The sequence below is a fragment of the Hylobates moloch genome, unplaced genomic scaffold (genome assembly GCF_009828535.3).
Source record: "Hylobates moloch isolate HMO894 unplaced genomic scaffold, HMol_V3 SCAFFOLD_15, whole genome shotgun sequence".
NCBI classification, from domain to species: Eukaryota; Metazoa; Chordata; class Mammalia; order Primates; family Hylobatidae; genus Hylobates; species Hylobates moloch.
In genome coordinates this window covers 55,749,439-55,763,758 of record NW_026652290.1, presented here as the reverse complement: position 1 = coordinate 55,763,758, position 14,320 = coordinate 55,749,439, and the positions used below count along the sequence as shown (strand labels likewise).

At 42.6% G+C, this 14,320-nt stretch overlaps 1 protein-coding gene across 1 annotated transcript in view; it reads left to right on the top strand.

The window, feature by feature from the left end:
• Positions 1–14,320, top strand: part of ARHGAP25 (Rho GTPase activating protein 25) — a 91,365-nt gene that overhangs the window by 73,282 nt on the left and 3,763 nt on the right. The window contains exons 6-10 of the mRNA XM_032177484.2: positions 4,471–4,603; positions 7,462–7,535; positions 9,048–9,169; positions 10,298–10,494; positions 13,519–14,051. Coding sequence (XP_032033375.1) covers positions 4,471–4,603; positions 7,462–7,535; positions 9,048–9,169; positions 10,298–10,494; positions 13,519–14,051 — 1,059 coding nt within the window. The remainder of the gene's footprint in view (positions 1–4,470; positions 4,604–7,461; positions 7,536–9,047; positions 9,170–10,297; positions 10,495–13,518; positions 14,052–14,320) is intronic.

Here is a 14,320-nt window from a genome sequence, read left to right as displayed (position 1 = left end):
TGCCAAAAGGAATAGAGGTGATTGCTGATATTTGCCAAATAACTGCCTTAGGCTCTAGCCTATGCACTATAGAGTCAGCATGGGTGGTGGTGTGGGAATCTTTGATTATTTTGAAATATTTGGGGCTGGAAGGAAGAAAATTACCTTACCTTGTGACATCTCCACCTCTAGAAGTGAGGGGTAGAGTTTTTACACATCCAGAAATAGGAAAGGTCATCGGGGGCTTTTCAGGGGCTTTGCAGGGGCAATTCTTAGATCCACATAACCTTTGAGAGGACAAGTCTGATTTGGGAGGTGTGACTGGCTCTTATTTGATTCTTATTATTTAGTTACATTTGAGCATATTTAGGAGAGACCAGGTCTTCTCTCTCCTATTCCACTCATGATTCTGAAAACCCTCTTTTTCCCCTTTTTCTGCCCTCTCTCCATCCCCTTTTATACTCCCCCACTTCTCATTCCATGGTGTGTTTTGGTGTTGAGGGCTCTGCCCCGCAATAGACAGAGCATAGAATGTCGGATGCACAGGGTAGGGAAAGGAGGGGAGGGGCTTACAGGGGTCAGCCTGACTTTGGGATCATAGAATTGACAAAACCAATAACTCAAGAGAGGTCAACAAAACTGGCAAATTAACTGTGAAGTGAAGGTGACCAGTGTTAGATGATTTCCTGAGAGTGAATCTGGCCTGAGACTGGGAGAGGAAGAGACCAGCCTTGAGACAGCGCTAACCTGAATTGTGTGTGGGAGTTCCAAAGAAGGGCAGTGTGAAAGGGGGTGGAAAGAGGGCAGGAAAGGGGGAAAGGGAGGGTTTTCAGAGTAATGAGCAGACCAGGAGAGAGAAGCTATGGTTGTAGCTTTTTCTGCATTCCTATAAAAGGAATTCTAGGAGTCAGTGGGTGGAAGAAGGAGTGTTTGGGAGAGCAAGGAGCCCCCTCTTGCTGTCCCCAACTTCACGGCTGTGGGAACTCACTCAGATCCTCTGCACTGGTTATGTGCTGGGTTCCACCCCAAGATGCCCCCATTACCTCACTAGAATGAAGGTGAGCAAAGGAGCTGTTTGATGAGACTAGTGCAGGTCTTTCTGATCTCCTTAGACACAAAAATGTGAACTTTAAAATCTCCTTGCCAATTTCTACCAGGATGGACACTGCCTGGCTACAAAGCTGACACACTCCTCACCCCTATGTGTCTGTGAGAAATGCACTTACAGACATGCCACATTACAAGCATCAATGCCCCCAGGGAAGGGCTGGCAGAACCATCTGAGTCTTGGGTAATCCCTAGTGCATCAGCCGTTGAACCCAGAAGCCACCTGGCTCCTGACTTACTCTTAGCCCTTGATTAAAAAAAAAAAAGAATCATTTAAGAGTGCTCTATTGGGTTAGAGGAACAGCAAACTCAGAAAAAATAATGCTACAAATTTAGACCATAAAATAAACATCTGAGTTAGCCCTAGTACAATGGGGTGCTCACATTAAAATAAAAATTTATAGAAATAATTGTTGAAGTTCCATGGTGTTAAGTGCTAAAAAGGAAACTCAACACTATGAAAACTTAGAACAGGGGCTTTTCACATGGTCTGGTGTATTTAGGGAGGTCCCCAAGAAAATGACATTTAAGCTGAGACCCAATAAACAAGAATGAGGAGTTAGCTAGGCCAAGCAGTGGGCATGGCTTGTCAGGATTATTTTTGGTGAAATGAACTGGGAAGCTTTCTATAAGTTTCAGTGTTGTAAGATGGTTTATATAGCTAATTGTGTTCCTTTGTTATAACTTTGAAGTATACATGTTGTAGCTGTATTTATAACCCCTTTCTCTATTCTAATGATGGATGCTTTTTCTGTCTAAATTTCTCCTGATTAAACTGTCTAGGTGTCTTTTTTATTGTTGTTGTTTCTCTTCAAAAGTTCAAAAGATCCAATTTCTTTTCTTTTCTTTTTTCTTTTTTTGAGACCAAGTCTCACTCTGTCACCCAGGCTAGAGTGCAGTGGTGTGATCTTGGCTCACTGCAACCTCTGCCTCCTGGGTTCAAGTTATTCTCCTGCCTCAGCCTCCTGAGTAGCTGGGATTAAAGGCACCTGCCACCACGCCCAGCCAATTTTTGTATTTTTAGTAGAGATGGGGTTTTGCCCTGTTGGCCAGGCTGGTCTCGAACTCCTGACCTCAAGTTCTCCACCCGCCTTGGCCTCCTGAAGTGCTGAGACTACAGACGTAAGCCACTGTTCCCAGCCAGGATCCAGCTTCTTGAATTATCCTTTATGCTGTTTTTTCCATTTCAAATTCTGTTTTCTTCACTCATTCCATTGGTGTGTTTTGGTGTTGAGGACTGTGCCCTAGAGTGGGCAGAGCATAGAATGCTGGAGGCATAGGGTAGTGAAAGGAGGGGAGAGGCTTACAAGGATCAGGGTGACTTTAGGATAATAGAATTGAAGGGATTTGGAAGGCTGATTGGATGGGGGTGAAGGAGAGGTCCCAATCAAAAGGGAGTCCCAGGATGCTGATAGAGACAAGTGGGTGGACTGCAGCATAGGGACTTTAGGAAGATGCAACTTTTGGACTTTGGGAGAATTCTGCTCCTGCAAATTGTCAGCTGACTGTCTTTCTGCCACTTACTCGGGAACTTCTCATAACATATTTTTACAAAAAGTACTTTTCCTAGCCTGGCTTTGCCTTGGGTATTTTTGGGCAGTGACTCAGCAGGGAAGGATTTTCCAGAATCCCCATGTTAAGTGAATGATTCCTACCCCAGATTTCCTGAGGGCGGCCATGGAGCATAGAGCAGGCTCTGTGCCAGCCCATGTTCTCCTATTGAGGTAGAGTTCACAGGCTGCAAAGGGGAAGCCTTTTCAGAAGACAGCTACAACAACTCGCTGTCAAAACCAAAATAAAATGCACACAAAGCACCAAGACAGAGCTTTACAATCAAGCCCAAGTATTCTTGCTTCTGTTGCCTGAGATGCCTCCCTTCTCCTCCTCTTGTCCAGATCCATCCCTCCCTTCCCTTCCAGGACCAGGAGACATGTCCTCCAGCCTATTCTGTATTTCTCATCACTGAAATCAAGGAGATTCCAAAGTTATCCTGGATCTCTTGCCACATCACAGCTTTTCATGATGCTACCAGGGCTGCTACCTAAGAATGCCAGGTTTCATCAACATGAAACAAACATTTCTTCAATAATCAGCTTCAGGAATATGGTAGTGAATCTTACTTCTCTTGTAGCATTGCAGAATCAATGCAATCGCCTTGTAAACCAGGGGTCAACAAAATTTTCTTAATGGGCCACATTTTAAATATTTAGGCTTTGCAGGCCGGATGGTCTTTACTGCAACTGTAGTACTCTGCTCAGCACATAAATGAACAAGTGTGGTGGTGTTCTGTAATTTTACTTACGGATGCTGATATCTGAATTTCCTATAATTTTTACATCATGACACACTCTTCTTCTTGTGAGTGTTTTTTTCCCCCAGCTATTTAAAAATGTAAAAATAATTCTTAGCTCCCAGGCTGTACAAATAGAGGCAGTGGGACAGATTTGGCTTCTGGCCCATGGCTTGCCAAGCCCTCCTGTAAATGGAGAAGCTGAACTGAACAGCTGTGCCTCTTTCAGTCAATCAGGCCCACAGGGAGGCATCCTCTCCTCATGCTCCAGGCTGACACACATGCTGCCTGCCTCATGCCCTAACTCGTCACTGCCTTTCAGAGCTCATCTGAGGTACTCTTTCATCTGAGAAGTCACCTATGTGTTCCCATCTCTGCCCTGGGTGTTCTTTTTCCATACTTCCATAGGATCCTGAGTCCTGGGCTTCCCATATCATGGCATTAGCCACACAGTATTGTAAGGACCTTATAATGCTTGAGTCCCCACAGCTCTGTGGCTTGATGGGGCCAGGGATCCATCCCTGGATTGGATGGCTACTGATGTCCCTTGGGTTGGCTACTGAAATCCCAGTGCTTGACAAGTATCTTGCAGTATCTTGCACCTAATAGGTTTTCTCAATGCTTATTGATTGAGTGAATTATTGAGTAAATATGTGAGTGAACCCCAGAACTATTTTAAGCACTCTGGAAGATTAAAGAGATGAATGGACCAAGGATATAAAGGAGTTAACACAAGCAATGTTAGAGACTAATTAGACAATGCTAATTGTGAGGCACTAAATGACTTGAAGAAAGAAGAAAGCAATAAAGACGAAAATCATTAAGGAAGGTTTAGTAAAAATGTAGACCTTGAACTTACGTTTGAGGTAGTTGGGTGGAAGAGACAGAGGAACATTTATTCAAGATTGTTGTTCCAGAAGGGCAAATTAGCAAAAATGTTTTGGTCTGATTCTTCTTTATCAGACTCTACTCCTCTGCAAAATTTCCGTTTGTAATTTATGGTTCTATTCACTGAATCATCAGGATGGAAGTGAGGAACATCCTAAAGTTTTTCTTTCAAAGAGTTTCAAAGAGTGTTGCTTATTTTCTTCCAGAGACACAGATGTGCACACTGTGGCTTCCCTGTTAAAGCTCTACCTCCGAGACCTCCCAGAGCCCGTGGTTCCCTGGAGCCAGTACGAAGGGTTCCTGCTCTGTGGGCAGCTCACGAATGCGGACGAGGCAAAGGTTTGCATCTTAGAGTTAGTTGTCTTGGTTTAGAAGAAAGTGATTGGTTTTCTGGACACTATTCCAACAGGCAACAGTGGGTCAGGGGCCTATACTTTTTGGTAAGATAGTCAAATGCAACTTCCTCAGCAACAAAAGGCATATGAACTCAATCATAATGACTGGCAAACCACAGCCTTCATGAGTGCAATAATCCAATAAAGAATTGGACCATAATCAAATACTGCTGGGTCATATTAAATGTAGTGAGAAAAGGAGGATACATCGGAGGAGGGTTTCAAGCATGATGGTGTTGCTGAGACTTGCTGGGACACAAGGACAGGCTAGAAGGCAGGTGTGAGGTCACATAGTTCAAGCTCTACAGCAGCTGTGAGTGTCAGGCGTGGTCATCCAAGGAATGCATGTGCCAGGGAGAAGAAGGACAGGGAAGGTTTTTTGATTGTTGTTCTTTTCAGCCACAGCTGCCTGTAGGGTCTGTAACCCCCATCTTCAATATGCTTGTGGAAGTGCACAAGTTCACTAGCAAGATTTTTTATCCTGTATAAATTTATTTCTAGAGAGGCCTTATAGTCAACAATGACCACACTGTAGTCATGTTATTGTAATCAACCAACCAACTAACCAACCAACCAACCAAAGAAACTGATGAAACCCCACCAACAACAATAAACTTTGATGATTTTTAAACAAGATTTTCAAATCCAAGTGATCCATGAAGAAGTTTATGTTTATATCAATGACTATGTTAAAAGCCCTCTCTGGCAAAGTGGTGCACAGAAAAATCTATAATGAAGACCTAGATTTAACTTTGATTTTGCCATTAGACAAATTATGCATATTTTATAAGACTCAGTTTATTTACTTAGACCAATAGAACTTTCTATGGTAATGGAACTTTTATATATCTGCACCATTCAACATGGTGACCACCAGCCACACATGGCTATTGGGCATCTAAAATGTGGCTAGTGCACCTGGGAAGCCAAATTCCTAATTTTATTTAATTTTGATTTAGTTAAATTTAAGTAGTTACATGTGGCAAGTAACTGCTATATTAGACACCACAAACTTAGATAATTTTCATAATAATGTCAGCCATGCCTAGGATTGTTTTGAGGACCCAGGGATATGATACTGGTGGGTGACTTGAAAATTTTTTTCAATATAAGGGAAGGTTTATCTTCCACACTTCAGAATTTATTAGATAGTCTGCTTCATAGAATATATTTATTTCAAACGAATGAAGAAATAGCACCCTAGCCCTGTAAGAAAACAGCTGTGAGAACTTCCATCCCTGACTGAGGGTGGGGAGAGCATCATGATTTGAATAGATCCTGACATAAGAGAAAAGCTGACTTTATATTTCAAAATTAAGAAAGGAAGAGAACATGATGCAGGTTTTTAGCTCCTTTCCAAACAAAAATTAAATTGCATGGATCTGAGGTACGATATTTTGTGCGTAACTTAAGAATTTTATTGGGGGAGGGAGAAGGGGATATGAAAAGTGTTAACTTATATTGGTATATCTGCTCACCATTGTGAAAGTAATAAAATTTTATGAAATAAGGTTTAAAAGGCAGCTAAAAAGATAAATGTTTCAGATCGCATCTCACCCCTGGGTTCTGGGGAAAGTAAAGGAAGCACCTAGATGCCGTTCTGACAATAAGATTCCCACCCCTGCACTCACTATAGACTCGCTTCTCCCAGCTTTCTCAATCTCAGCAGCTTTGAGAGTTTCCACATTTGTGGCAGTGCATGTCTACACACAGGGACCAAGGTCCTTCTCACTGGTGAAAACATGGCAGAGGTGGCAGCTAGGAAGGGTGAGTCTGTAGCAAGCTTTGCAATGAATTCACTTGACTCAACTGAAGAAGGGATCTCAGCATGAAGCTGATGCTACACTAAGAAGGTCTATATCTACGGAAGCTGCTGCGTGTAGGCTGACAAGGCTGGAGGGTGCGTTTTCTGCAGGAGAGCTGCTCAGGTTTGAGGAGTGCCTGCATACCGCCTGTGAGTTGTGTACTCTCTTTTTTTTTTTTTTTTTTTTTTGAGACAGAGTTTTGCCCTTTCACCCAGGCTGGAGTGCAGTGGTGCGATCTCAGCTCACTGCAATCTCTGCCTTCCAGTTTCAAGCGATTCTCCTGCCTCAGCCTCCCGAGTAGCCGCCCACCACCACGCCCAGCTAGTGAATTGTGTACTCTCACAAGCACCATGTTGCAGATAGTGATTACAGACCCTACAGGCAGCTGTGGTTGAAAAGAACATGGAAAAGCTCGCTGTCCCTCTTCTCTCTGGCACATGCATTCCTAGTAGACCTTGCCTGACATCCATGGCCATCCATTGCAGAGCTTGAACAGTCTGACCTTGCACCATCCTCCAGCATGGTCTGCCTATCTCTGTGTCCCAGCAGGTCTCAGCTAGGCCATTGTGCTTGAAATCCTTCTCAGAAGAATCCTCCTTTTCTCACCAGTCTTAAGGTGATTCTGAGATATCTTATTGTGGTTTTATTCTTTATTGGATTGTTACATCTCAAGCATTCATTAGGCAAACAATTAATGTATGAGTTGTTAAACAGTCCTTTCTTAGAGTAGCTCAGGGTCAAGGGTGGGGTGCAGTGGTGTAATTACAGATAAATAAAAAGTATACATAACAAAAACTATGACCCTTTTTAAAAAAATTCTATGAGAATTTAGAGTTATTTCCAATTTTTTTTTTTAAACCCACAAAACTACAGGGACAGGAATGACTGCCAAAGTGTTTCTGCACAGGTACACCAATTCTGTTCCAGGGTCTCCTTGCTGGCACATGGGCAGGCTCATTTACTGGTAAATGATTTACTGGTGTAAATCTCTTCCCAGGCTCAGCAGGAGTTGATGAAGCAGCTCTCCATCCTTCCTCGTGACAACTATAGTCTCCTGAGCTACATCTGCAGGTGAGAGGCTCCTGGTATCAACTCTACAGTTTTCAACCCCATCAGAAAGAAGCTCCTAGTTAGAAGAGGAGGGACCACCTCTGTGAACAGAGAGATTCTGGTCTAGCACTTTGGAAGATCAGCTGTATTCACATAGCACTGAAGTAGCTTCCTGTATAATTTCAAGGATTCTGAAAACCTGGTTGACCCAAAAAATGAACGTGCACCCCCCTTTAGGCCTGCCTCAGCACTGCCCAGAGTCCTGGTACATGCAAGAGAACCCAGAATTCTTATAATGTTTCTAGAATGATCTCCCATCTTTGTGACTCTGAGCCGTAGCTTAGCTCTGGGGAGACATTCATTCTGGGCCACCCTGGTTATTTTCCTTCAGCCGTTTCTGGGGACCTGCTGTGCACCACCCCTGTGGCAACTCTAGCTGTGGATTGACCCAGATCTGGCTGGGCTGGGAACTGGGATCTTCATCCCAGACTGACCTGAATTTTGTCTTTTATTTTTTAAAAGTAATTTGTTGTAGTTCCTAGATTATAAAAGTCATGCTTGCTTGACTTGGAAACCAGGAAGATATAGCAAACAGTAAATGAGAAATAAAAAGGACCCACAATCCCTTCACCAGCAATAAGCACTATTAACACTTAAGCATTTTTCCTTCTTGGTGTTGTCTTTACGTGATAGATCTTTTCATACCTTAATATAAATATAGGGGAATAACATTTTATACTAAATCAAAATTATATAGAGGATTGTATCCTGCTTTTTTGGTTTAATGTTTTATTATGAGTATTTCCCTATGCCATAAAATTGGATTATAAATAACTCCATAATATTTCATAATGTTTCATCATTTGGACACATCACCATTTATTTAATAATTACTCTGTATTTGAAATTGTGTTGCTTCATTCTATCCATTTTTAAATGGTTCTTAGAGAGAGTATTTAGAAATTCCCTGTTTTTACAGTGAATCTGAGAGCTTTGTGCCTCAAAGGGGTAGAATTTTAGCAAAAATTAAGTATTAGTTATGGAGCACCTGCTGAGAATTAGCAATGCTTGTGCTCTAATCAGAGGATGAGAGCAAGGAGGCACCATGGATTCCCCAGCCCTGAGATCTTCTTGCCAATAAAGTTTTCATCTCTGGAGACTTGGGTGAGATGGGTGCTGAGAGCTGGGAGATAAGCCTATCAAGGCAAGACATGGGTATGGGCAGATACCCATTTTACCTTTTCTAGTCCACTCTGAGCTCCTGGAAGTGGATCTTGCCTCCTGCTTATGTGATTCCACTCACCTCCCCCAACCCCCACCCCAGCAGCTGGGCAGGACCCTCCCGATTTATCTTCCTTCCTTGGTCTTGGGTCTTTCAGGATGAGGCTAAATTCTTGTGGGCAGAGCAGGCTGGTCTCATTCCTGAGACTGGGAGGAAAGCATTGGATCCATCCCTGAGTTCTCGTTGGAACTCTCGTGCTTCCTCCTGGCTACTTCCTGCTTTCTACCATGGGATTTCTTGGCTGCCTGTAGGTTCCTACATGAAATACAGCTGAACTGTGCTGTTAACAAGATGAGCGTGGACAACCTGGCTACTGTGATTGGTGTGAATCTCATCAGGTCGAAGGTTGAAGACCCTGCCGTCATCATGAGAGGTATGGCTGGTCATGTAGTGAAAGCAGGTACACAGGAAATAACAATTACAACATTCCCCCTGATATTTGTGCACTGCTCTGTAGTTTGCCAAGCATTTTCAGCAGGTTATCGATCTCATCTGAGTCATGCAATACCCTTGTGAGGTAGGCAGGGCAGGAATTGTGTCCATTTTTCAGATCACAACAAAGGACAGAGGTCAAGGGTTTGCGCAATGGTCCCACAGTGCAGTAGACTAGCACAATAATAGCTAGCTAGTGTTTGCTAGTCTTTTATTACTTTTAAATACCCTTAGCCAGATTGAGCAAGCAGGTTTCTTTTTATTTTATTTTATTTTTATTTATGTATTTATTGAGTTGGAGCCTCACTCTGTTGCCTAGGCTGGAGTGCAGTGGTGCGACCTTAGCTCACTGTAACCTCCGCCTCCCAGGTTCAAGTGATTCTCCTGCCTCAGCCTCCCAAGTAGCTGGGACTACAGGCATAAACCCCCACACCCAGATAATTTTTGTAATTTTAGTAGAGACAGGGCTTCACCATTTTGGCCAGACTGGTCTCGAACTCCTGACCTCAAGTGATCTTCCTGCCTCGGCCTCCCAAAGTGCTGGGATTACAGGCGTGAGTCACCGTGCCCAGCCAGCTTTCATTTTATAAGCCAGCCCACAAAAAGGCTGCTTAAAAAGCTGTGCTGTGCAGGCTTCTGAGGCTGTGTCCTGACACAGAGTACTAATATCTGCCATGGGCGTGGGGGCACAAAGCCTGTCACATATTTGCTGTGTGTCTGATAAGAAACCAGATATCATATTGAGGACCACATCAGGGGAGAAAGATGTCTTCATTTTCTCTGCTGTTTTATTGCCTACTTTCCTGATCAAAAACTAATCCAGTGGACTATTGGCTCCTCCTGAAACAGCTCCCTCTTTCATTCTACTCCCATGTCCTTCTGTTCCATCCCTTTCAACATCATCTCCAACTCCAAGCAATTAAAAAGGGTCTTTTGAGAAGCAGAATGAGGCCCTTCTGGGCCCTGTAGTTTTAGAACCGAGTTTGGAGACATCCATGGGTGGGGATCCTTGAGGACTGACTACCTGCCTCCTACACTACACTACAGGTCTTTTTCTTCTTTCTTTCAGGGACTCCTCAGATCCAAAGAGTGATGACTATGATGATCAGAGACCATGAAGTCCTCTTCCCCAAGTCCAAGGATATACCCCTGTCACCCCCTGCCCAGAAAAACGACCCCAAGAAAGCTCCAGTGGCCCGAAGCTCTGTGGGCTGGGATGCCACTGAAGACCTCCGAATTTCTAGGACAGACAGCTTCAGTAGCATGGTAAGGTGCAGAGAACCTTCCTGCTTCCATTGGGTTCTTCCTTTAGTCCAGGCCATCCCACGTAAGGCCCGCTCTGGGGTGGCAATTTGGGGAGTTTTAGGTGATGCAGTGGCAGTGGGCACAGCTGCTACAGACTCATCTGAACACACCTTGAAAGCCTGCTCTCTTTCCAAATCTAGTTTCTATTGGCATCTTTGAGGGGGGTGAGTGACAAGTGTGCCAATCACCCAGTGACTGAGCAATGAGGGTCTTCACTGAAGCCCATTCTAAAAGAGAGACTCAAATACAGTCCAGAGAAGTTCAATGGGAAAGATGTATACCACATTGTAAATGTTTTGGTCAGAATTATTGAAAATTCTGGGTGAACGTCCAGAGAAAACTGGTTTCCTGCTAACCCATGAAACGTGATTCCTTTCTCAGAGTATGTGATGTGTTTGTGTAATATTTCTCATTCCTTGATAAGCAGTCTCAGCCATGTCAGCCCCCACGTTTGTGCTGAAGGGTTGAAACTCACGTTCCCAATGTCCAAAAGCTCTGCTGACTCTGAAATGTTGCCCTCGTGAGGGCAATAATTTACAAAGGTCAAATATTTTTATATATTTATAGGAACAAATATTTTTACAAAGAACATGTGAACTTTATATAGTAGCTTGATCTTTATGTGTGGCCAAAAATGGATTTCAAATTTCTAGTTGACCAGATGATTCAAGTTACCTACAGTACTGTTCGCCCTGAAGATTGTTTTTAAAAGGCAGGTAATGGGTAGTGGTTGTGGTTTTTCTTAGGATAGGTCTTTCTGGTTGCAATGCATTCTACTAACACTCTAAAACTAAAATAAAATTTAAAAATGCTCATACTTCATGTAACAAGATCATCCCACAGTCCTTGAGAATAGCTATTATTGTACTCATTTAATAGGTTTCTGCCATTTATTGATTTCTGTGGGCAGGCACTATGCTGGGAAATTTACACTGATCACCTCTAGAGTCCTCATATTACATAACATTGTAGGGCAGAATTTATCATTCGTATTGTGTTATTGAGGAGCAGAAACTCAGAGAGGTTGAGCAGCTGGCCCAATGTAGTAGCACTAGCTTGTTATAGAGGAGGACTCAGATCCAGTCCTCCCTTCAGAACCCAGGTACCTCTAACTCCAGGTGGGGTTTCTGAAGCAAGCGATTGGCTACAAAGGTTAAAGGGAGGGCTTGAACCCGATTGTCTGATTTTATGTTTAGGTCTCACTTGATCTTAGCCAAAAGGCCAAGAAGTGATTGATTTTATGTTTAGGTCTCATATTCTCTCTCCTTTTTCTTTATAATTTCATTTAAAAATATATAATATATGTACATGGTTCAAGTAATCAAAAACATAGAAAAAGGTATACATTGAGAAGTTCTGCTCCCTCCCGTACTCCCACCCACCCCATCCCTCACTGCCTTAGTTTCTTATTTATCCTTCCAATGTTCCTTTATGAAAATATAAGAAGACATGAGTGCAAATTATTTACCTCCTTTTTTACACAAAATGTAGTATAATTCTGTCTCTCTCTACAGTCACACACATACACATATAGTCACATACAAACTCCCACACAAAACTCTGTATCTTGCATTTTTGTACTTAGCAGTATATTCTGGAGCCTTTTTCATGTCAATACATAAACAGCTACCTCATATGACCTCATGTTTTCGAGAGGTGTATAGTGTCCCATTCTGTAGATATACCAGTCCCTATAGATGAACACATTGCCTTCAGTTCTTTTCTTTTTCTTTTCTTTTCTTTTTTTTTTTTTTTTTTTTTTTGTGACAGGGTCTCACTTTATTGCCTAAGCTGGAGTGCAGTGGTGTGATCATAGCTTCCTGCAGCCTTGACCTCCTGCTGAGGCGATCCTTCGGCCTCGGCCTCCCAAGTAGCTGGAACTACAGGTGCATACTACATGCTGGGCTAAATTTTTTTGCGTATTTTTTGTAGAGACGGGGTTTCACCATGTTGCCCAGACTGGCCTCGAACTCCTGAGCTCAAGTGATCCACCCTCCTCAGCCTCCCAAAGTGCTGGGATTACAGGCATCAGCCACTGCACCCAGCCTTTCAGTTCTTCGTACTACAAAAAAAGCTGCAATAAATAACTTTGGGACCTCCTTTTGTACTCAGGCAGATGTATTTCTCAAATGCATTTTCAGAAGTGGGCTTGATGGGTCAGAGGGTAAATAGATTTGATTGTATGATTTTGAAACAAATTATTGGAGTTTGTGTCATTTTACACTTCCAGAAGCAATGCATGAAAGAACTGTTTTCCTACAGTTTCGCCAACAGAGTGTGTTGTCAAATTTTGGGGGTTTGCTCATCTGATAAGTGAGACTGGCATTTCAGTAATTTTAATTTTAATTTGAGTTTCTTGTATTATGAGAGAGGCTGAACATCTTTTCTTATGTACAAGGACTAGTTTCATTTTTTCCTCTGTGAGCTGCCTGATCTTGTCCTTTGCCTGTAATTATATTGGTTGTTGATCTTTCTTCACAATTTTTATGAACTTTATCTATTAAGGAGAGTAACCAGTTGTCTGATATGTGTTGTAAATACCTTTTGCTAGTTTTTTTTTTTTTTTTTTTTTTTGGTTTGGTATGTGGTGATTTGTTATTTTGTTTTTATTTTTGTTCTTTTTAATTTTTTAGGTCATGGAAATCAAAAGGTCAAATTTATCAAACTTTTATGGCTTCTGGGTTTTCAGTCATAGTTACAAAGACCACCTATACTAAGATTACATAAGGATCCTACTTTAGGACTCTTTAACCACAAACAAACACTTGATTTTGGTGAGACTTCATCTCTAGAACATGGTTCCTTTAGTGCAATATCCTTTTGGAAAAAAATGCCAATGCAGATAATCAACTAATGTGATACATTAAGAATTTCATAGGTATGCTAACAGGAAACTTTTGTTTTGGGGTCTCTAATCCTTACCTTGGGAGCATGCCACACAGAGGTGAAAACCCCATGTGACATCCATGGCCATTTCTTTTCTAGACAAGGGACTCTGATACAACCAGCCCCACCGGACAGCAGCCGAGCGATGGGTTTCTGGAAGACAGCAGCAAAGTACCCAGGGAAAAGCCAGGAGATTGGAAAACGCAATCTCGTAAAAGGACTCAAACACTCCCTAACCGGAAATGTTTCTTGACACCAGCTTTTCAGGGTGCCAACAGCAGCAAAACGGAGATCTTTAAAAATGAATTCTGGTCGCCTTCCTCAGAGGCTAAGGCAGGGGAAGGGCACAGGAGAACGATGTCTCAAGACTTGCGCCAACTTTCTGACTCCCAACGGACTTCCACCTACGATAACGTCCCTTCCCTGCCAGGGTCCCCTGGGGAGGAAGCCAGTGCACTCTCTTCCCAAGCCTGTGACTCCAAGGGAGATACTCCTGCCAGTCCAAACTCTGAAACTGGGCCTGAAAAAAAGAACTCTGGAGAAGAGGAACTTGATTCTTTGCAGAGGACGGTCCAAGAGCTACGAAAGGAAATAGAAACACAGAAGGAAATGTATGAGGAACAGATTAAAAAGTAAGTCAGACAGAGGGGTACTGAGAGGCACTTGGCTTGCATCTTTAGAGACAAGAGGGATTGTTCCCATCCACCACAGAAGTCACATCATAAAGCTTCAATTTGGGAAAGACAGTAATCTATAGCAGGCCTAGGAAGGAAAGAGTAAAGGGAACAATGAGATGACTAAATTGGTGAACACTCTAAACGTTAAACTAGATTTAGGAAATGTAAATATCTAGCTTAAGTAGTTTAACCAATAATTTCCAAACAGTGGTTCTTTAAGAATC